Source organism: Sceloporus occidentalis, unplaced genomic scaffold (genome assembly GCF_023333645.1).
Source record: "Sceloporus occidentalis isolate IW3139 unplaced genomic scaffold, rSceOcc1.0.p SCAF_5, whole genome shotgun sequence".
In the NCBI taxonomy this organism is placed as follows: Eukaryota; Metazoa; Chordata; class Lepidosauria; order Squamata; family Phrynosomatidae; genus Sceloporus; species Sceloporus occidentalis.
In genome coordinates this window covers 136,803,611-136,828,849 of record NW_028316985.1, presented here as the reverse complement: position 1 = coordinate 136,828,849, position 25,239 = coordinate 136,803,611, and the positions used below count along the sequence as shown (strand labels likewise).

The 25,239-nt window shown below is 37.9% G+C and overlaps 1 protein-coding gene across 3 annotated transcripts in view; it reads right to left on the bottom strand.

The window, feature by feature from the left end:
* Positions 1-25,239, bottom strand: part of FSTL5 (follistatin like 5) — a 424,501-nt gene that overhangs the window by 13,402 nt on the left and 385,860 nt on the right. For all 3 annotated transcript variants that reach the window (XM_089525584.1, XM_089525583.1, XM_089525582.1), the window contains 2 exons: positions 23,176-23,283; positions 19,405-19,529 (listed from right to left, as the gene is read on the bottom strand). In XM_089525584.1, the coding sequence (XP_089381710.1) occupies positions 19,405-19,529; positions 23,176-23,283 (233 nt within the window). The remainder of the gene's footprint in view (positions 1-19,404; positions 19,530-23,175; positions 23,284-25,239) is intronic.

The window sequence follows — 25,239 nt, the reverse complement described above, 5'->3', positions numbered from 1 at the left end:
TGCTTCAGGAAATATTGAAAAAGCAGGGAGGTAAGGCACAGAGAAAAAGCAAAGAAATCAAGAGATGCCATACATTCCTCCTCTCTGTGTGAATTCAGAAAGACCAATGAAGTTTGTTCAAAACTCAAGATCTGAGAAATTTCTTGTCATTCCTTATCTGAAAGGAAGTCAGAGGGAGAAGCTTTTGGGCCTGCTTGGATAAGTAACCTTGGGTCAAAGCAACTCTATGTTGCCATTTTACCTCCAGCACTTGCACTGATACTGGGGCTAAGGCAGCACCCTCTGTAAAGCAATCGGGATGGAATTTTTTAAAAAAGAAACTAAGAAAAAGAAAAAAACTTTCCTACCTCATCATTAGTTTGAAAATAACTGCTTGCTACTGGAGCACACTGACCATTTCAAATATATTCAGGAAAAAACTTTTGAAAGTAGTAATTATTGGTATTCAGAAAGCCAAACAGCAATCCTTTGAGACTGAACCATCTGTGCTTGCCTTTTATCCCACTACATGCAAACAGTCTTCAAACTTGCCTTGGATTTAGGAGAGCTACCATTAACACTGCAGTGGCTCCTACTTTGATCTATTTTCCTTTGATGTCCCTGGGAAGCTAATTTTAGGGCACTTCCTCTTCTTTTGGGTCAATTCTTCTGTAACATACTCTGGACTCTCTCATTAGCTCATAATGTTCTCACAGCAACCCTTGAAAGCTGTCTCTTCTATGAGTGGATCAGTTGTACTTGGTTGCAGAAACACCTCTGGTAGTAGTTGTGGCAGTAGGGATATCAGTGATAATGGCTACACTGAAGTCCTCGGAGGTTTCCACACCAGTGTACTTGTGGAGAGTAGTAGTAGTAATAATAATAATAATGATAATGATAATGATGATGATAATGTATTTATTTATACCCTTCTCTTCAGCCAGATGACTGTCAGAGCAGCTTACAAATTGTTAATTAGACATTTCCCTGCCCTTAGGCTTACAATCTAATGTTTGTAAAATAGGCCTATTTTGGTCACAAACAATTTCATGGAAGGGTTCCAGCACTTGCAAGGTTGAGCAGAGCTTTAAAGTGTTCAGAGTTTTCCCCAAAATACAACAGTAAATGACCAAGAATTTTAACAGACTAAGGGCTATATTGAGCAAAACCAATGAGAGATCATCAATAACTAGGAGCTTTAGCAAAAGTCAGTTTTCAGTGTCTAGTACAGTGATTATGTGGGCATTTCAAAGACATGTTCAAGACGGTATGCTTAGGGCTAGATATTCACTTAAAAAAATAAAACCACTTTTTCTTGCTCATATTTCTAGTGCTGTTTGATAAAAGAAGGCCATGGGCATAGTGCCAAAGACCAATTCTACCAGCACCCTCTTGTTCCCAAGCGTGGGAGTGACTATCGTATGATTGCTTACTTTCACTTAGGAATGCAATAGAGCACAAAGAAATAATGGCAAAATTGAAAGCAATTGCTAAAATGAACCATTCAATAAAATGACTAAGTTTGTATGCCACTTTTTAAACTACATCATTTGATAAGGTGGTAGTTTACCACAGTAGCTCAGAAAAGCAATGCTATTTTTAAAAAATTTCCCTGGATTTATCATGTTCAACAGAAATTGAGAAAACAAGTGGCCTTAAATCTTATGAAAGAACTCTAGGTTAAATCTTATGAAAGAACTCAACATATATCTATATGTTGGCCAAATTGTTGGGTGACTAGGAGTTAACGTTAACTGCCTCTATTTAAATAATACAGGAGGAAAAAATGGGGAGAAATATAGTCCCGTTTTTAACTTAACTAATTTACTATAACATTCTATGGATGTTTACTCTGTGTCTTAGTTCTGAACAGTCTTGAAAGCTGTCTCTTCCCTGTGTATTCAATGAAGCTTACTTCCAATTATTTCTGCAGTCTCATGTACAAGGATATAATACTGAGGATATTTAGTAAATTGCACTGGTATAAAGTGCCTTTACTAAATAAATATGCTAATGCTGTTCACTCAGTTTAAACAAAATCAATATACATGAAAGCACAGGGAGAAGTTGTCTGGAGTTTTGGACTCTGGTGTAATCAATATGCTGATGATACCCAGCTCTATTAGTTCTTTCCACCTCAGTCCAAGGAAGCTGTCTTGGTTCTATACTGGTGTCTATAATCAGTAAAATACAGTATTGGATGAGTGAAAAGGAAGATTAGGAAATAAGTCTGGCTTGTGCAGTATGGGATTACATTCCCCCGAAGACACAGGTTTTCAGCCCTGGAAGCTCAGGTTTATTCAGGTGGGAGGAGTATATTTGCACAATTAATACTCATGCACCAGTTGTGCCTATTCCTAGAAATGTCTAATCTGACTACAGTGATACATGCCTTAGCTTTTTTCTATTTGGATTATTGAAACATTCTATATAATGCTACATTTGAAGAGTGTTTTTGAAGAGTCTTCTAAAACTTCAGTTGGTTCAAAGACTGCAGCCAGACTATTGATGGAGGGTAATTATAATGAACATATAACTCATTTTGTACAACAACTCTACTGGCTGCCACTTCTTGTAGTTCTGGTTACAATGAATAAAGCCTTGTGTTATCAGATCAAACTTATCTGAAGGATCATATTCTCTGTATGAGGCTCTTCTCACCTTCTCACCCATCCTCACAGGTACATCTGGTAGGAGCATAGAAGAGAGCATTCTCAGTGGCTGTTCCAGGGTTCTGGAAATTCCTCCTGGACAGGCTAGACTGGTGTCTTCCATGGTACATTCTGCAGGCAGGCAGAGATTTGCTCTGACAGGCCTTTGAAAACTAAATTTTGATGGGTAAAGAGCTTTTAATAAAGTACTATGTTGTCTCTATTTGTTAGCATTTCTACTAGGTATGTTGAAATGTGTTCCACTGTCGAACAACCCTTACTATCAGGAAGTTCCTCCTAATGTTGAGGTGGAATCTCTTTTCCTGTAGCTTGCATCCATTGTTCCGGATCCTGTTCTCTGGAGCAGCAGAAAACAAGATTGCTCCCTCCTCAATATGGCATCCCTTCAAATATTTAAACAGGGCTATCATATCACCTCTTACCCCTTTCTTCTCCAGGCTAAACATTCCCAGCTCCCTAAGTCATTCCTCATAGGGCATGGTTTCAAGACCCTTCACTATTTTAGTCGCCCTCCATTGGACATGCTCCAGTTTCTCAATGTCCTTTTTGAATGTGGTGCCCAGAACTAGACACAGTATTCCAGATGGGGCCTGACCAAAGCAGAATAGAGTGACACTGGCACTTTACAGACCGTCCAAAAAGGCCGGTCTGCCGGCGCCTCCGTTTCTGCCGACGGGAAGCCTCAGCCTTTAAACGGCGAGGCTTCCAGGCAGCGGAAAACGAAACCAGCGGATTCTTTTTGTGGTGTGTTGATGATGCCGCAAGGCGCCAATGGCGCACTTGCGGCATCATAGGTGAGCCGTGACTTGCGGATGCTAAGCATCCGTGACGTCAAAATGGCAGCATCCATGTGTATAGGGCACCGCCATTTTGTACGTGCTCAGCACGTACTAAGGTTAGGGCGTCCGGAAGGGACGCCCTTTTCTAACCCTAGTATGTGCCGAGCACGTACTTTTTGCCCATGGGGAACGGGCCACTATTACTTCCCTTGATCTAGACACTATATTTCTATTGATGCAGCCTAAAATTGCATTGCATTTTAACTTTGTATGTCTTAAGTATATGTCATTTTAACTGTACTTGTTTTAACTTTAGTTGTTTTGAGTCCCAGGTTTAAGAAAAGGTGGGACATAAGGCACAAGTAAGCAACAAACAACAATATTTATTACATAATCATGGGTCCCCAATATCACCTGGGAATTTGTTTTGTTTGTGGAAAGAGGAACCAAGCAGCAGTAGGTCTAATGTAACGTCGAAAGTTTTCATGGCCGGCATTCATAGTTTTTTGTGGATTTTTTGGGCTATGTGGCCATGTTCCAGAAGAGTTTATTCCTGACATTTTTCTGGTCTCATTTTTATTACATTTCATAATTTTCATTACATTTAATTACATTTTGTATGTTTCATTTTCAATACATCACACCATAATCATAGGGGATCACTGATTTTTGGAGAGAAAGGACCTTCCTCTATTATCAGGCTGGCCATCTTCTCAAGTCCCAGTTTGGTTGGCCAGGGAAGGCAGGCTCAACCATCAGTGCCTTAAAAGGACCTTCTCCATTTGATCTGAATGGGGAACTTAAAAACATTCCTCCTCAGAGCACCATCCTTAGGAAGACTGTAATTTATTTCTCCCCTCCCCAGCTCACCTGTAGTGCATGTCGGTTGTTTGTAGATTGCTGAGGTACTTGGAATTATCTGGTAGCAAGCATAATGGTATGTTACAGTTGAGTGAACTAGAGAATTCTAATTACCTTCCCAAACTCCAATTGTTCAGTGCAGAAACACCACTGTACTCATAATGCTTTCCTTCTAAAAACCTTAACCTTTAAAGGAAGTTTCAGCATGGAGCCAGATCCAGTCTGGGGATAGATCAACCATGTGCCCATCATTCCCAGATCAGGGGGCCTGTTGAGGCATTTAGGGATACATTCAATTCAGGAACTGCTTTATTCCATGTTAAGAGGGAAAGCATTAAGTGAATTTTGCTCAACTGAATTTTGTTCAATTTCCCTTCAGGCGTTGCATCTCCCCTCCAGCAACCATGCCTGGTGTGGGTGAGTTTCCACTGATCAGTAGGCAAGTAATTGATGCTTGGATCTGTTCCTCATGTGCTCCACTCTACTATTGCTCCTAAAGCCAAAAGAGCCCTAAGTTACAGGCCAACATGTCTTTGTTTTGCGTATGCACTACTGTAATAAAAATGTTTTCTTTTTAGCCACATTACTGTCATCCAATATTTGTGTTGCAAGATTGCTTCAATTTTTCTCCATGTAATAATTAAGTGTGTTCCTGCACCCCCACCTAGTATTCTCTGTTTGAATCTCTAGCAAGATTGTTTCTTCATCTGACTTCTAGTCAGACTAAATGATACAATTAGCATCTATTTAGAAGTGATGCTCTCTCAAGTGGTGCAAACACATGTGTTTATTTTGGTACAAGCTTTTTGTACCTTCCGTATCTTGCAAATTCACTTGTTTTATTCTGATTTGTAATCATAATTGGGCATCACTGCAAATCTGATTGTGGAGGCAGTATCACCTAGGAACACCCATTGCTGAAATGAAAATATGTTATCTGCAGGGAGTACATTGTTTTTGTTGTTCTTGTTGTTCTTGTTGTATGCCTTTAAGTCATTTAGAACTTATAGTGACCCTAGCATGGCAACATTTGTTCAGAGGGAAGTTTGCCTTTGCCTCCTTCTGAGGCTGAGAGAGTATGACTTGCCTAGATTCACCCAGTGGCAGATTTTCTATTGCTGAGTGGGAACTGAAACCCTGGTCTCCAGATTCATAGTCTAATGCTTCATACAGTCCAATGCTCAATGTATTACACCTTGCTGGCTGAATATTTCCCTGTTAAGTCTAGATTTACCTTCAGAAAGAATGTATAATAAGAACTACAATAATACAAGCTAGTAACCAATGCAAATATTGAAGTATCTTGAAATCTTAAATTTTGCAGGTTGTCAGGGTAATATGTTGGATAATATTTTAAACTTAATATTATAACCTAATATGTAGGTTTTTTATTTTACAAATGTATAATATAAGTTATTTATTAAGTACAATGCTGTATATCTTGCAGACAGTTGCACAAAAATGCAAGATAGTATTTGGGCAAAGGAGCAAAAACGGCTGTAGTTAGGTCCATTAACTTTGCTAGGTAATGCCAGCAGGTATATCTCTGAAATCTCCTATTTTTTAACATCAAAAATGATAAAGTATGTAAGAGAGCCTTTGCTGCTTTTTACCAGTTTTCTATCCATTATAATTTCACATAAACTCAGCTGTGGATGCTGAGAGATACAGTCAAAAAAAGTAATCTTTCCAAGCTCTGAATTAGGTTGGTGGTGTAGATACATTGTTGTTCTTGACCTAGGGCTCTGACATTCCCAGAGATACAATACACACACTGGGTCCTTTTACACTACCCAATAATAGCGCTACAATTTCCCTTACCTGCCAAGATTAAATTCTATGGAATCCCTGGATTTGTTGTTTGATGAAGCACTATACCTCTCTGGCTGAGATTTCTAAAATGCCCCTCCCCAAACTACAAATGCAGGGATTCCAAATGACAGAACCATTAAAGTGAAATCCATAGGATAAACAGCTAAAGTGAAATCATAGTGCTATAATTATCTAGCATGAAAGGGGTTACTGTTGAGGAGTTGAACCCCATGTTGAGGTACACAGTTATCATCACAACTGTGGAGCTTATCATAAAGCAAAAATCAGGGGGAAATGGGGGGCTTAAACAGTGATTATCCCAAGAAAAATGCAATATTGCAATTAACACTCAAACATTGCTATTAAACAGGCAATAAACAGCAACAAATCATTTTCGGGATTTCCCCATGAAAAATTTGTTGCTGTTTATTGCCTGCTTAACAGTGATGTCGTGTGAAAATCCTAATTGCAATATTGCATTTTGCATAGGATAATAGCTGTTTAAACCCACGATTTTGCCTGATTTCCCCCATGTGATAAGGTCTTGTGTTACCTATTAAGAATGGTCTTCTCCTTTCCACTCACTTCCTTTTAGCTGCAGCTGCAATATGACACCCACAAAGTTAACAGGGAGATTATGAAATGGCATGACTGGATCCCACCCTTCATAATACTGTAAGTGTTAATCACCCAAACCGAGCAAAAATAAATGTTGTGAACGCAGTTCTAATTTTAAAATGGTTTTAAAATTAAGAAGATTAAAATCCCCATTTGATCGTGCAATGTAATTTTTCCTCTGTTTGATAAAGATTAAGAACAAGCTTTGGGTCTGATTATTCTCCAACTAATGTACATGCAAATGAGGAAGCAATTCCATCCATTTTTTAGAACTGGAAAAATGTAAGGAGAGTTGATCCCCTTGTAGAAGTTGTAAGTCAACTTTCATAATAAAAAAAACCCTAGCAACTACTACGTGTATTTCTTGGTTTTTGAGGGAAGAAATTGCCATAGTATCTTTTTTTTTAAAAGACATGCTCTATGATTAATATAAATATATTTAAAATCCCATGTTAAGTACAGTAATTGTTTGTGCATCTAGTAGTTTATACACTGACAACAGAGTAAAGCAGAATATTGAATTTCTGTCCCTCCATCAAAAACACTACTAAAAGCAAGATGTTTGCTGATGCCTGCCTAAGATAGGCAATATGCTGCCTAGTGGCATGCATTTAGCGATGCCACAGCTGAATGCATTTTTAGATTAATTTTCAGTTCATTTCTAATACAAACAATTTAATTTACAATTAGGATAATAAACAGTCAATGTTTAAGAAATGGGAAGAGAGAAAACAATGAGAAGAAGGATGAAAGAGGTAGAAGAAGAAAAAGAAAAGGCAAAGAAAATGAGAATGAAAAAGGAAAAAAAAAAGACATACAGAAGGGCTCTGACACCACCCCCCATCATGGCCCTAATGAAATGGGAAAAAGAAACAAAAGTTATTCTACCATTACATGTGTATCTAAATAATCCTACCAAACTTACTAATAACTATAGCCACAGTTTATTACATCATCAGAATTTTTACTACTCACAAAGTCCATAAATGGTTTTCAAAAAGTGTTCAGCTGGCTTATCCTTTAGAATCCATGTTAATTTGGCCTTTGGGCTAACTCAGCAACCTTAACAATTCACAGCTGAATGCATTTTTGAAGCTTCTCATACTGTATTATTATCTTGACACACAGCTGCATGCTGCTTTCTCAGAAATAGAGAACTGAGGCAGGTGATGCATGTATTGATTTGGAATAATGGGACCGAGTTCAGTGATGGTGCATAAATATCCGATTCACATCACTGAGAAATCCTCAAAGTCAGTGCTGTAGTATCATTTCTACTGCTTGTCCCTATCCCTGAGACTCAGCTAGCACTTGAAATTGGCAGCTGTGGGAACTGCCAATCCATTCTGTTTCTGCTGGGCCAGAGGATGCTACATGATCAACTCACAGTAAATCCTCACTGTGTGTGTGCTCTATTTTTTTAAAAAAGGAAAATGTTGTGTAGAGACTTTTTGCAAAAGCTTCAAAGAAACGACATCAGAATGCTTTCATGTGCTAGCAATTTGGTGGCATATAATCTTGATATGCTGAGACAGCCCGTTCTATTGAGAACAAGAAATTCTGCATGTATTCTCCATAGCCTAAAATTCATGTCAAGATGACAGGGAGCTTCCCAATTGAGTGTGTCATGTGTGTCAGGCCCAATCCCCCAAAATCTTACCCAAAGAGTGAAGATCAGAATTGGGATTCTGAAAGGCGCATTCCAGATTCTTTTAGGGTTGGGATTATAATTTCCAATTTAGAAACAAATTATTCTGTTAAAGTCAATGATATCTCTGCCCTTTGGTAGTGATTCCTAGCCCAAACTAAGTTAGTATAAGAGATGCACAACTGCTGTTTTTCACCGACATTTTGCTTAGCTTTCCTCATGGCTTAAACAAAACTGTATAGGATGTAAAATCTTTAGCCCTATTCATGATTTACTTGTGGATATAGAGGCCTGCCTGCAGTGAAAAAAGAAGCAGTGGCCCGTTACAGACGAGCATAAAGTACCGACTGGGTCCGTACTAGGGTTAGAAAGGGGCGTCCCTTCTGGACGCCCCTAACTCTAATAAGGACCGAGTCCATACAAAATGGCGGCGCACGTTCCACACAGGGGCTGCCATCTTGACATAGCGGATGCTTTGCGTCCGCACGTCGCATGGCGCATATGATGCGTGAGTGTGCCATTGGCGCCTCATGATATTATATCTGTGCCACAAAGAGAAGCACCATTTTGGCGCTTCTTATTTGCAGCGGGAAGGAGCCGTGCGGTTTGGATGTTGGGGCTCCTCCGTGCTGCAACCGGCAGCGGCGCGAGACTGCCCGTTTTGGGCAGTCTGTAACGCGCCGGTGTCACTCTTTTTGCTTCGCCTCAGTTTTGTAGTGGAACCAAGGCTTATAAGCTCAAAATGCTAGGATATGCAATATGAGGGATAATAATATAATGTGATTCTTATCCCCTTTTTCCTGATCCTGAACAGATGGATTGAAGCTGGATTGGGGCAAAGATGAATTGGGGCAATGGCAAAACCATGCCATGGCCCCTATCAGCCTTGAAGCCTGCCCAAATAGGAGTGGAAGAGATCTGCTCCTGTTTGTGCTGGGAAAGCCATTTTTCCCAGTCCTGCTGCAACCCCAGGCCGGCTTCAAGATATTCTGGTGGCATATGGTGTGTAATTGCCATGCCACCGGAGCATCTTGAAGCCACCCACAGCTGGGTGGCAAGATGCATTCCAGATGGCTTCAGAGCATGTAGCCTATAAATGCTGTGCTCCCAAAATGCCTGGAAGCGGGCTTTAAAGGGCCATTGGTTTCGGTCCTTAGTTGCAATTTTCTCAGGCCTGTGCTTCAGAATTAGGTGCCAAATGCAAATAGGGCTTCAAGACTATACCTGTAGAATTGTGCTTTGTCCCAGGAAAGACTTTTTGTTTGTTTGTTAGTTTTATATTCATTTTTTTAAAGTCAGAATTGTGCATATGCTACTTACATAACTCCTTTACTTGTACAGTTAAGTATCATCGCCAAGCATGGTACCCTAAAACGTACTATACCAGGCATCAGCCATGTGGAGAGAAGGGGGTCTATTCTGCAGGCAATTGTGGCTGGGCCACCACCAACCCTCCAACTACTCATCTATAAGTCTAACCTTGAATTCTAGCCACAAATCAATAAAACAGCTATTGTATACTTGAATAAAGAGGGGACAAATACATCACACATCATCCTAAAAGTTGTCATTTTCTAAAAAGTCCCTATAGCAGATGTACAAACCACAAAAGGTCCAATGGGGGATATAGAGTTCACCACTCCATAAATTTGCATCCTCTGAGGTATTTTTTTTTAAATAGCAGATCAAACATGTGTATCTCTATTTCAGAAATATCTATATGCATTTCAAAAATGGGGGAAAAAATGAAGGTCACCTATTTATTGCTTCCAGATCAAGAATGAGACACAGTTAAATCTAGTATTGTGTTTGCATGTAAAACACATGAGCAATAAATACACTTTATTGTGTTTCTTAAAAAAAATTAAAAGCTATATAGTATACCACACATGTACTGGGAACTAAAATCACAGAAAGACAGAATGGAGAAAATTCAGCCCTCATACATATTTCATGAACCCTATTGAGAACAAGTGCTGCTAGCATGCAGTGCCTCTGCTTGGCAAGGTGAAAATACCAGTGGGAATAATTGGGAAGACTATTCATATCCCAATGGCAAACCTTTCTCTCTCCAAAGCTCTAATTTTCTCCTTGAAAAATCTCAGTATCCTCATAGGCTGGGTTTTGCAGAGTGGGCTTAAAAGATATGGTGACTATTTTCTCTCATGTTTTCTGTGGTGAAGTTTTCATGTTAATGCACCTTAACTTTGACATAAGGGTTACAGATGGATATGTCAATTACAGACATTTTTCCCTGTCAGAAAGGATCAGATTAATTGTAGTCAGAAAGATACGTATTTTTAAAGGTTTAATTTTGAATAATTTGGAGGATAGGTAAATTTGTACTATTAATGGCATAATAAGGATGTAAATGTCCACTTGTTTCATTCTTGCACATAAAAATGAAACATTTCAAAATGTTTTCTCCTCCAAATATGATTGTGATTCTGTGCATTTTAAATTATTTTTACATAAAACATTGTTGTTGTTGTTTTTGAAAAACATTTGTGTGTGCGCATGGAAAATCTGGAAAGTTAAAAATACCTGAATAGCTGGATATTTCACTCCAACCAAAGGACAAAAAGTCTTGCACAGTGGATTTATTTTTTTTTTTTTAATAGGAGGGTGTGAAACCTTGTGCTGTGTCTGAGATACCTTTTCTCATAAAGGAGAAGAAAAATGGAGAAAATTATTTGCACCTCTACTGTATAATGAAAATTTAATTTTTCAGTTCAGAACCATCATGCTCTGAAGAAGGTTTCATTTTCCCACAGTTTCATAGAATTGAAACCTGGAATGAAGCTTAGATAGCTTACCTGAATTTCTCAGCACGATTCCCCTAACTCCCCATGAGTGAGCAACCTATATGTTGTGATACTCTTTGAAGTTTTACTGGAAGTAATAGAACAAAGTTATTGGAGCATGTATTTATCATATTTAAAGTAAGATGTAGCTTTGAGAATGCATGAAGGGGTTAACATCAAAATAGTTTCTGACTGAATATTCTTCCTAGGACCATTAGCACTTCAGACAAAGAGCTATTTCAAAGATAAAATAATTAATTCTATTTAAATTCTGGGCAATCACATCAGTTGTTTGATTGTTCCTTTTTGCACATATGAAGGGGTAAACTGTGATATTTGGAACACCTGCCAGAAAGATTAAAGCAGCCAAAGATCAGGAATGCATATTTCACAATTACTTAATTTAATATTGCTTTGAAACATTGTATAATATTATAATTAGATCCTTTAATTTATTCCAATTATCTTACTTTAGTTAGATTTATGAACAGTGTAGTTGACATAACCTGCTCTGAAGCTTTCTGAAATTTGCTTGCTTCTCTAATTCGTTACAGAAACTGGATGTAGAAATGGTGTAAGACCCTGGGAGCTGGGATGAATAGTATAAAATCTAAAGAAGGGGGGTCCTATTATGCTTATAGTGATCTAGATGTGTTGAATTGAACATGTTTGTTGAGAGATGCTTTCACTATTTGGAGGAAGTACCACAAATTCTATATCAAATTTTCCCCTTCTGTTACAAACTGACTTAAGTTATTTGGAGTGACTTAAAGACTCACCAATCCATAAATGTTAACTTATGGGGTTGATATCACTATGTGGTGATCCTAAACATCATTTGGAACTGACAAGTTGAACAGTGAAAATTATTTATCTGAGAAAGACGAGTCAAATTAGAATAAAATAATTACAGAATCATAGAGTTGGAAGAGACCACAAGGGCCATCTGATTCAATCCCCTGCCATGTAAGAATACACAATCAAAACAGCCCTGACAGATGAACAGTGGATGTTATCTTGGCACCTGCTTGTCCTGTATTGATAGATAAGTTTCAATTTGTGCAGCCTGAGGATTTGGACAGGATCCTTGGAGAAGTGAGGGTCACCACGTGCATACTGGATCCTTGCCCTTCCTGGCTTCTGGAAGCAGCCAGAAAGGCACTGACCAAGTGGGTAATGGGAGTGACAAATGCCTCACTGCTGCAAGGCAGATTTCTATACTGTAAAAAGGAGGCTATGGTGAGGGCATTATTGAAAAGACCTCTCTGGATCCCACTATTTTGGATAACTATTGGCCAGTCTCTAATATTCCATTCTTGGGCAAGGTTCTGGAGCTTGTGGTGGCCTCCCAGCTTCAGAGGTTTCTGGATAACACAGATTATATGGATCCATTTCAGTCTGGCTTTAGACCTGGCTATGGGGCAGAAACAGCTTTGGTCACCTTGGTGGATGACCTACAAGGAAACTGGATAGGATTTGTGTGCCCCTGTTGGTCCTGCTGGATCTCTCAGTGGAATTTGATACCATTGTATCAAAAACCTCTGAGAGATGGTATCCTTCTGGGCTGCCTTTCTAGGATGGGACTTGGGGGCACAGTAATGCAATGGTTCTGGTCTTTCTTGGAGGGTCAAACTCAAAAGGTGGTGTTGACTCCCTGGCAATTGGCTTGTGGAGTCTCTCAGGGTTTGGTTCTTTCCCCCATGTTATTCAATATCTACATGAAACAACTGGGAGAGGTCATCCAGAGTTTTGGGGTGCAATGTCACCAGTGTGCAGATGACACCCAATTCTCTCTCTCCTTCCCATGTGATTCCAAGGAAACTGTCTCTATGCTGTCAGTAATGGACTGGATGAGGGCAAATAAACAAACTTATCCAGACAGGTCAGAGGTGCTCCTTGTCAGTCATAAGATAGATCGGGGAATAGGGGCCTTGCCTGTGTTGGATGAGGTTACACTCTCCTTGAAATCTCAGGCACACAGCTTGGGTGTGCTCTTGGACTCCACTCTGAGCCTGGATGCCCAGGTTTCAGCAGTGGCCAAGAGTGCATTTGTATAGCTTAAATGTGTATGCCATCTGCGCCTGTTCCTATGCCAAGGCAGCCAGGCATTTGGCATATAATGAATAGCAGGGTGGTTTTTATGGAGCAGGTGGATTTTTAGTTTACTTTTAACTTTTGTATATTTTTATGTGATTTTATATTGGGTGTAAATGTTTTTAATTGTTTTGAATTTTACTGAGATGTTACATATTTTGTCTGTGAGCCACCTTGGGTCCCTCCAGGGGGAAGGTTGGCATATAAATGAAATAAATAAATAAATGGACATCCAGTCTCGGTTTGAAAATATCCCAGGAAGTGTTTTGTCCCGTAGTGTTTTAATTAAGTTTACCTCTGTCTGGACTAAATCTTAATTTGGGTGGCATCCTGATCTTATCATATGGTTTTTGCTGCCTAATTCATCATCTAAATACATCCTGGATTCATCTCCACTTCCAGAGCAACTCCTCACAGCTCTTTTTGGATCCAGGAGTTTTCTGGCTTGAGAAAATAGCCTGCTGAGTGCTGCTGGAAGTGGGGATGGACCCAGGCTGTATTCGGGCAGCAAATTAGATGGCAAAAACCATCCAATAGGATCAGAATGCTGCCGGATAGAGTTAAGATGAATTAAAATGCCATGGGATAAGCTCTGTACTGTCAGGAAATTCTTCCTAATAGGTTGAATCCATTGTTCTGGGTCCTATTCTCTAGAGCAGCAGAAAACAAGCTTGCTCCATCCTCACTATGACAGCCCTTCAGATATTTAAACGTGGCTATCATGTCACTTCTTAACTTTTTCTTCTTCAGGTTGAACACACTCAGCTCTCTAAGCCACTCCTCATAGAGCATGGAATTACTCCATACCTTCCTGGAAGTAGCTGTTTGCCATCTGTCATCTTACATAGACTGTCTGTATACAGACATTACTTTTTCTGTGTATCTTTTCAACATGTTAAGGTTCAATATAGGAGTTTTCCATTAATGTGTTTAATCTATGCTTGAAATGGTTGGAATTTTATTCAGGCCTGCATTTATATTATTATTTATTTTATTCACTTGTTATTTGCACAGACTATTGGTATTTACATGTTGTTTGTAGGTAAAGACCACAAAACAAAAGATTTGGGTTTTTAGTTTAAAAAAAACTAAAACTAAACTATTTGGTAAAAAAAGCTTTTAATGGAGGTATAATGTTTTTAATTTTATTATTTTATTGAATTATGTTTTCAGGCATCTTCCAATGCAGCTTTTAAGTTGTGTTTTTAAATAGAAATTTAGTTTGTGTTTTAACTTTTGTATTACTTTTCTGTTTTAACTTTTGTGTTGACAGGTTTTTTTAATTGCATTATGCTTTTAAAATATTGTATACCAACTTGGATCCTATGTTGGGACAAAGGCAGGATAATAAATAAATAAATAAATAAATAAATAAATAAATAAATAAATAAATAAGATAATGTAAGTGAAATAAGGGCATTTCCTGAAGAACTTAAGGCTTGGGGAGACTCATGTGCTGCTGAATCTTTGGCAATGTACTATAAGCACTGGGAAGGGGTGTTAGTATATTTTGCTTCATCTTTTTGAAGAAATGTTTTCAATTAGGTGTTAAATACATCAAACAAATAGTTCAAAAGCAGGTGCTGGAATCCTATTGTCCCTTTTAAGCTGGCATGGATATTGGGTATTCTTTTTTTAAACCAATGACTGATGACAGCTTCATTTTAAGAGACAGTTTTTCCATGCTGTCCCTAATTTGATGGATTTCTCCACTGAAGTTAATTTAAAACCTTCCCTGACACACTTCTCAGATGGTTCATTTTTTATTTAAAGCAACTCTCAAAGTTCTGAAACCAAGGTATAGTTTGTGGGAAATGGAATTCCTTCATTAGTGAACAAATTTAAATATATAGCTGTAGAGGAGGGGAGCATTTATACAGGCTTGTATTTTAATTCCTGGTTCAATTTAATATATTGTCAGAGCCCAGGAAGATTTATTATCTAAAAAAAATAAAATTATTATGTTCAAATAAGAACATTGGAAACTGATTTTTTTATGTGTAAAGTTGAAGTGAAGGACAGATCAGACTTGATAGAAAGGAGAATCAATCTCTTGCATTTGAACTAATTTTCAGTAGATATGGGGCAAAATGGTTGTGATCTCAATGACCATGGCATGAATCTTACAAAGAAATGGATCCTTCTAACTTAGACAAAGGAGGAGATATAGTGCTTACATCCCTTTGTTCAGTCTGAGTATTAAAGACAGAAGTGTCTTTACTGAGTGATGGAGATCCAGTGGCCTAGATATTGCTGGATTCCAGAACCCATTACCCCCTACTAGCCTGACCAAAACTGAGGGATAATGTCACAGTTCATCAGTGCCTGGAACAAAACAGTTTCTGTTTTATTTCTAGTTACTCTTTGTACTATTTATTTATTTATTTCATTTTTATACCCCCTTTCTCCCCAAAAGGAAACCCAAGATAAAAGCCTCTTTAAAATCCAGTTTAAAATAAAATAACCTAGTTAAAATAGTATAAAATTAAAATTAGAAACATATAAATAATCTAAAACACATACCCCATATAAAAGCCACTCTATCATGGTTTAAAAGAACCTGCTTGAATAAAAACATTTTTACTTGCTGCTGAAAGGTCAGCAGGAAGGGGGCCAGTCTAGCCTCCTGTGGAAGGGAGTTCTAGACAGTGGAACAGCTCTCTCTCATGTTCTCAACAAGTGAGCCTGGAATGGTGGTGGGACCTAAATAAATCTTCTTCTGAAGATCTTCTGGGTCTAACAGGTTCATATAGGGAGATACGTTTTTTTCAAATAGCCTGGATCTAAGCTGTGTAGGGCCTTATAGGTCATGGCCAGCACTTTTAATTGTGCCTGTAAATGAACCAGTAGCCAGTGAAGCTGTTACAACAAGGGAGTTGCGTATATGCTCCCTGTAACTGGCCCCAGTCAGCATTTGGCTGTAGTGTTTTGAACCCGCTGAAGTTTCTGGAAAGTTTCCAAAGGCAGGCCAGAGTAAAGTGCATTGCAGTAGTCCAAAAGGGATGTAATCAAGGCATGTGTCACCATAGTCAAATCTGACATCTCAAGAATGGGCACAGCTGGCACACTAGATTTAGCTGTGCAAATGCACTCCTGGCCACTGCTGAGATCTGGACATCCAGGCTTGTAATGAAACCTGTCATGTATAACAAGGATCCACTGTAATAAAGATCCTTAAACACTACCAATGAGCCTGTTCATTTCCCATTAAAATATCTCGAAATTTTGATATTTAAGAATGCATAAGTAGAGTGTGGATGGTGACTCTGACTATCTCGTTTATCCACAATCACAAATTGGGTATCAGGTGTCCAGACTATTATGGAGCATGCAGACAGAATCCAAATTTAGTGGACAAGTGGCAAAACCCCTCAGTCTAAGAGATGGGGTAGATAACCACTCCTGTTTTTAGACACCAGGCTGAACTTGAACACTTAAACATAACAAAGCCTGCCTGCAATAATTCTCTCATTCACCACACCCAACACTAAAAGGGATGAATAAACAAAATTAGCTCAAGTTTATACACACATACATGCACAAATGGACAATTAGCACTGGTTGAGTACTGACATATAAAATACATAATTACAGCGCTTTATAAATAAAGGTTAATAATAATAATAATAATAATAATAATAATAATAATAATAATAATTTAATTTCCAATTTGTAAACCACATACTTTTTGTTCCATCTGGAACAAATTACATTGTGTTCACTCACCTTTGTCTATTGTTTCTTCTCATACAAAAAGCCATATTCCTAGTCATGTAACCAAAAGCATATAATATAATACTAAAATACTGTTGAGGAGGAGGAGTACTGGAATAACTTCATAACAATTTTTAGGGATTGTTAATTATGGATTCCATTTACTTTGGCTGTGGATACTTATTGCAAAATACAGAACTATCTGGGAGATGTTATAACAAGCTTTTTTATTACAAGTTGTATTGATTTTCATCAAACATATTACTTTGTGCTGTGCTTTGATATGCTAGCTACAATGGACATTTTTAGCTGCACCAAAATTGTCTTTCAAGTTGTACTACAATACTTGGAGTAAAATGAAAAGACCAAAATTGCAAGGACAGTCCTAGCATAGAATAATGCTTGCCATACAACCCCAACTGATATTGGAAAATTATATAGTCATATGAAGTGTAACCAATGAAATACCATTCAGGGATCAAGTCAACTATATAAAGAACAATGCAGAGAGGTTGTTTAGAGGTTTATAATTATTTCAACAGCTGTGTATCTGTGAAAACATATAAAAGAACAAAAAAAGAGTAAACCACACCCTATAGGTAGTCAGGCTGGATGGGGCTGATGAGAACCTGCAAGTCTCCTCACTTACCTGAGTCCCAATATGCATTTGGTAAGCCAGATATTAGGGATGGCAGTTGCTGTCATTCTCACAGCTGTTTTGTGGCTTGGTGCTACTGAGCAGTGGATATTTATCTAAATTGCCCCTCTCTTGTGACAGTTTTTGGCACTGGGATGTATCTTTGAAGGGCTGGATATAGCTTGCATGATCATCTCCTGATTCTGGTGTTTCCCTTTAACTTTGGCATGAAAATCAGCTAGGGTGAACCCAGATTGGAGTGTGTTGCATCTGCTTCACTCCAAATTGAAGGACGACCCACAAGATCAATGGAACCAAATTCAGTGCAGTTTTAGAGGAAAACCTGTTTCAGTCTACAAGGGAGCTGGGCCAAGGGTAGAAGTTGATTTTCCAGCATTAAAATGACCCTGATCCTCCAGCACTGGAGTGGTTTAAAAACGTATCTTAGAATAGCCCAGTCAAAGCCTATACCACTATCAGTTTGAGAACCTGGAGGAAGAACTTAAAGTTGATATTCACTAAAGGTCCCCATCCAACCTGACAGAGCTGGAGCAATTTTGCCAAGAAGAACGGGCAAACAATATTGCAGGATTCAGATGCACAAGGCTGATAGAGACCTACCTAAGGCATTTCACAACTGTAATTGATAGTAAAGTTGTTTCTACTAAGTATCAAGTATCCAAGGGGTGAATACTTATTCCACCAACAAGTGAAAATGGTTTCTGTTAAATTTTAAATATTTTACACCTTCATAGCACTGATTATCTTGTGTACATCAAGTTATAATGATGCCAGTTAAATCTATTTCAGTTCTAGGTTATAACAATAACATGTGGAAAATTTTAAGAAGTGAATACTTCTGCAAGGCATCTCTTTCTCCTCACCATCAACTCAGAAGCAGAAATGACTAAGTATATCTTTACCTAATCATCCAGCTTCCCCCCAAATTCCTTATGTGAACCATGTATTCCTTTATTTTCCCCCTGAGTTTATGCAAGGAAAGGTGAGCCATGTTATTCAGGTTAACAATGGTCAAGCTGAAAAGTATAACAAAAGGTTACCTCATGAATGATACAGAATGAATAAATTTCCTAGAATCAGAATGACCCAAGCTTAATATTTGAATAAATCTAGCACATATTTTCATATGCTCTGAACTGTGTTTATGAGATTGAGGGAACAATAATAAGTCAAATATTATTAGGCATAGGTTTTCACAGTAATAACAAAATGTAGAAAGTCAGAATAAATATCGCTAGACAAGACTGTAAAGCTGCTGTGACAAAAAATGGATCAAGGGACCACATCAAAGACAGGCCAAAATAAAGCTGCTTCAGGTCACTTTGGAGGTATGCGGTTTAAATGATGCACGTGTCCTAAGACACTAAAAACCATGCCAAAGCCATGCTTCTGACCTCTTAAGATGTGTGTGTCATTTAAACAGCATACCTCCAAAATGACCCGAAGCAGCTTTATTTTGGCCTATCTGTTCGGGCCCTGAGTTCACATTTTATTTAATAACCATGGTAATTGTGTAGTGGATGGGGTATGGATTATAGTGACCTGGGTTCAATTCTCTAGTCAACATGATGTGACTTTAGGCCAGCCAATATCCCTTACCCTAATTTCTCTTCTAATACTGTAATGAAAATAATGTGTGATAACCACACCTATGCTGAATTCCTTACAAGAAAGATAAGGTATGAAAATAATAAATAAATATGAAATGACTGCTCAAAGTTCCCGCTCTAATTCTCTACCATACTGTACTCAGTATGCCACCTACCTTATATGAGTGATGAGAAGGTTTGTTGATGGTATGAAAAAGTCATCCACTCTGTCAAATTGCTTCCCCACAGGTTGAGTGTGAATAGTATGATGAGAAACACTTCCACTTGCCTGGGTTATCACCTGGAGGACATATTGCAGCATTACTCACATGTCTGGATATCTTAATTGTTCTGTAGAATCCATTGTGTTTGATTAAATTATGCTAACATAACACCATGTAGTGACAAGGAAACTGATCACAATTTTTTAAAATACTTTTGACAAAATTGCAATGAACAATCCCTGTTTTTGTTTTTGGGTTCCCCCCCCCCCCTTTGGTTTAAAATACAATACAAATAATATTCAGAGTGGGATATATAATTCATGTGGGATATATAATTCATGTTATAAAGATGTGTTGACCTCCCTCTGACAAAGGTTAACAAGATTCATTTTGCTTTTTAAAAATTGTAAAATGATTGTGTCATACAATATAATCTAAATAAGTAAATTTCACTTTAGAGTAATTTTAATACTACTGGTTGTTTAAGTAGCAACATTTTGACAGGACATAAGATGGATACATGAGCCTACAATCCAGTGAAAAGATTATTAGAACTCTTTCATTATATGCAAAAGAAGAAATAAAAGGGCTTATACCTGTGCACTCAACCTTTTGCATACATGGACAGATTTAGTACAGGTATCTGATACTATGGCAATTTCCAAGGGATAGCCATATTAATCCGCTGTCACAAAAAAGAGTTCTGTAGCAAAGTAAATTCATACCAGTCTATTATGACATGGATTTTTGTGGATTATAGCACAATATATGCATAAAATATTAACTGAAATGTCAGGTGCATACACACAATCCACACAATGGTGGTAGGATTGTTGACAGTGAGGTCAAAAGGAAATAAAGTGCAGAAAATACAGACATTGTTAAATTGTTAACCCTGGTCATCCACAAAACTGTCTCTGTTAACAAAAATATCCTTACTAAGGACATTTATGAGAGTAAGCATGATGTAGTGGTTTGAGTATTGGACTGGGAGACCAAGGTTTGAATACCTGCTCAACCATGGGAACCTATGGGGTGATCTTGGGCAAGTCACACTCTCTCAGCCCCAGAGGAAAGCAAAAGGGCAGGGAACCGTCTAATTAAATAATAATAATAATAATTGTAAGCTGCTCTGCAAGTCTTTATGGCTGAAGGGTGGGGGTATAAATACCCGTAAATAAAATAAATAAATAAGTCAGAAATGACTTGAAGATACAGTGCACCTGCATCATATGTGGCTTTCAGCATATGTTGAAAGCCATGTGGGAGCATGCGGGGTGCAAGGGGTGGCGCACATGCACCACTACGCCATCATGTGCACGGGCCCCATTCACTTGAATGGGGATTGAGCATGCGCGGTATTTGGCTTACATGGGGGGGGGTCCAGAATGGATTCCCCCCGTAAGCCAAGGGTGGACTGTATACAAAAGCAAGAAGCATTTCCAGATAAAAAGTTTCTTCACCCAGGCAATTGGGAAAAAAACTGTTCAGTAATCCCATCTCTTATCCCTTAATAGATTCTGCATGGTAGAAAACTAGAGAAAAAACAAATAGAAGAAGAAGTGGGAAAACAAGAGAGAGTGTTAATACTGACACTCAGGTGAAAGAGAAATTTGAACCCCTAGTGATATTCAATGGATGAAGCAGGTTGATGCTATGTTAAAAACCTCCATTGGAGCCACTAGGTCAGGCTAGTAGCACCATCTCCATTTCCTGTGATATTTTTAGTAGACATATTAGTGCTGAAGTAGTGGATATGTGTCTGGAGATGGCTCAGCATGTACAAAGAAATACTAAAGGAATAAGCCTCGGATTCAAGTACTTGTAAGTAGAAGAAACAATAGAAAAAGAAGCCCTAACTTTTTAAAATCTAAATAATCAAAAATTTAAATATTGGTGGTTAAAACTAACTAAATAAAAAACCTAAATAAATTTCCAGAGAGGTAAGCAAATGGCAAACCATAGTTCAGTACAGAAACAATAAACTTTTTCAGGAGTTAGGTCTAAATAGGAGATTTCAACTCAAAACCCCGTATGAGGTTTGCCTTAGGGTCACCATAAGTCAGAAATGACTTGAAGGCACAAACAACAAAAAAGGCCATCATACTTGCAATATTTGCTGCTCCACTCTTTCTGTACTGAGTGAAAAGGCTTGAAGTGGGCTTCTCTGCATTTTGGTTGAATGTACTGTACTTTCCTTAAACAGTAGACCTGTTTTAACAGGAATTTCAGGAGTGGACAGAGAGAAGCCAGGACATGCAAAGATTTTGTGAGAAGGGCCAGAGCACATGGCCCCATGTCCTCTATATGAGTTGAAATTTCATGTTTAGGTGCAATGCCTTCACATGCCTAATGATATACAGCTGAGTAGTTCAGGCTTAAGTACTGCAGCTGAATGTGCATATGTGTGGAGCGGGACAGACTGGTAAAATTGAAACTAGATAAATTATCCCTTTTCCACACGGAGTCTTAATAACCAGCAAAAAAGTTAATATGTCTTTAACCTAACATATAGCTTGGCTCAGAGATTTTGCTGCAGTGAGAAATACTGGTGATGCTATCATACCTAGGTCACTGCTACTGAATTACAGCAGTTACAACCTATTATATACGCAATTATACAGACACTGTGTACAACTGTAATACAACAGCTGATTCCATTTGGACCCAAAGACCTTTAAGATAGGGAAAAAGTTAATTATCTGTTTTCCCTTCCACCTCCTGCATGTTATGTATTCCTTTGCCAATAACAGCTTTACCACTGTTGCATTTCATTGAGAGATAGTGGCTGATATTGTTGTCACTGGGCTGACACCTATATGGCATTTGGGGCCTGTTCATTATGGCAGCACAATCTCAATGGCTGTGGAATTACACTGCAAAGCTTTCTTTGCCATGATAGTAACTCATGGAGCTGTATCAATATTAAAGCAATTATTTGCTGTTAGGAAAGATTTTTCTTGCCCATTTTGCCATAAAATCCATATAAATATTTTGAAGCATTGTTCAATAACTCTGCAGTTTGTGGAATGCTTAACGCTCACTGGAGGTTTTTATGGGCTACCAAGTCATAATCAGTAACAATATAGAACAGTTCGTATTCAAAAAATATCCCACCTACAAAGCAAGATTTTCTTTTCAACTCAATCAGGTTGATAGTTACAATTTCTTCTGAAACAAATGATACAGAAAAACAGCCAACTGCAGAAAATCCATCCCAGGAAAAATACAAATTATTCCCAAACTCTAATAAAGAAGGTTTTCTGAATCAGTGAAGCACTACTTTGTTTAGGGTCATTTGGCTCTTTTGTCATAATGCAATCTTCCTTAGAGATACAGAGTAGTTTCCAAAATAAAAATTATCAAAATATTTTTTATTAATTGGGTCATCAATGACTTTAATGAAAAAAATATTGAATGTACTGAGTGCAATAAATTTTAATGTGCAGAATATTAACTAATGTATTTGTGTACCAGCAAGTCCTCTCTCATTGGGTGGGCAGATCTGAGATGTGAAGACCTTTCACACACAAACAGAGAGAGAGAGAGAGAGAGAGAGAAAACACAGGCCCCAGGCTTGCTTGTTTTATGATCTTTCTCAGCAGTACTAGTGTATTCACCCATATGTAAGTCGACCCAAGATTTTAGAGTCAATTTTGGGGCATAAATTTCTCAGTTTATAGTTGAATATATACAGTAAATCTCTGAAATGAAAAGACTCACCTGTAGTGTAGGAGATTTTTTATCAAAGCTTCCCCAGCTAAGCACCCATACTTGATCATGTGATCTGTCATAGTGAAGTTTCACTGGAACTGGATCTGTATTTACTGCCTAAACAACAAGAAGAAATTTAGAATATTAAGAACTTGTAAAATATGAAGAAATGTAGTGTCAATATTAGAGTTAGCAAAGAAATTAGGCACAGATGAAGCATTCTCAATGCTTTCATTATTAGGCAGTTGACAAGAGTTGAAGTCATTCTGATTAATTTGAAGCTGGAGCACTTCTGCTCAAACAGTGATCTTTGTCCATTATTTGAACAACGTGCCAACATATGCATGTTCATTCTGCACCTAATTAAATTGCGTGCCATAGCCTAGCTATTAGAAAGCTTGAAGGCAGGCAGGATTTTTTTTTACCCTTCTTGCCACATTTTAAGTTTCTTAATTAATTTCAGAGCATGTTTTTGTTTTAATTATACAGTGAAGAGAAAAATATAGAACCTACTGACCAGGGATTTATTGGGAAGAAATGCATCCTTCTCTTATTAGTAAAATGAAGAATTCAGCAAGCAAGAAGCAAATAAATGCATTGAGAATTAAGTATGAACAGAGAAAGAAGCATATAAAATACTGTCCACAAAGTGATAATTTGGAATATATATATATTTGTTGTTGTCAACAGCCTTCAACTCAAACCTGACTCATGGCAAACCTGTGGATGAGACACTTCCAAACCTCCTATCATATACCTGCAGGCTCAGGCCTGTGATCTCTCTGATGGAGTCTAGCCATTTGACATGCTGTCTTCTTCTCTTTCTATTTCCTCTACCTTTCCTAGCATTATTGTCTCTCTTGATGTGTTCTCCCTTCTCATGACATGGCCAAAGTGTAACACCCTCAGATTCATCATCTTTGCTTCCAAGGACAGTTCAAGTTTAAATGGTTCTAGGACCTATTTGTTTGTCTTTTTAGTCACTCATGGCATTCTCAGCATTCTTCTCCAGTACCACATTTTACATGAACTGATTTTCTTCCTATCTGCTTTAACTCTCCATCTGTCACATCTGTACATGGTTATGGGGAATACAGTGGCTGGGCTGATTCTAACTTTAATGCTCAGTTGTATATTTTTATACTTTAAGATCTTATCTAGTTCTTTCATACCTGCCCTTACCATTCCTAGTATTTTTTGCTTTTTTAAGTACAGTCTTCATTTTGGTCAATATTTGATCCAATGTATAGGAAATCTTTAACTATTTTGATTTCTTCATTATCTAGGTTGAATTTATGTGTTTTTAATGTATTTTTTTTTCTTTATGTTTGGTAATAACCCTGTCTTTGCACTTTCTGCTTTCATTTTCCTTAGTTATTGTTCCAAGTCTATGAGTTTCCCTGCTAGTATTATAGTGTTGTTTTCATATCATAGATTGTTGATATTCCTTATTCCCATCTTCACTTCTCCTGTTTTAACCTGCTATTCATATGATGAAAGCTGAACAAATAGGATGATAGAATGCAGACTGACCCCTTTGCCAGTTGGGAACCATTCCATATCTCCATATTCTGTTCTAACAGCAGCCTCTTGTCCCTAGTATATATTTCTCATCAGGACTATCAAATGTGGTGCATTTCCATGTCTTTGAAAGTGTAAAAGTGTTCCACAGCTTTTCATGATCAATTGAAGGCTTTGCTATAGTCTATAAAACACATGGCGATTTTCTTTTGGCATTCCTTTGTGCACTCTGTTAATCATTGCATGTTTGCAATGTGGTCCCTTGTGCCTCTTCATTTCCTGAACCTCACTTGCACCTCTGGGATCTCTCTTTCTATGTATGGTTGAAGTCTATGCTTGCATGGGAAATTAATTCTATGGTCCTATAGTTACTGCAGTCTTTTGTGTCTCCTGTCTGTCTGTCTCTATCATCTAATATTTATATTTTATATTTTTGTATTTACTACATTACTAATAGTTTTTCAATGACTTTTAGTTTTTAATGTAACATACAGCCTTGGGTATAGAATCTGCCATGAGTTCCTATGTTGATCTTTGTATTTTTTTTTTTAA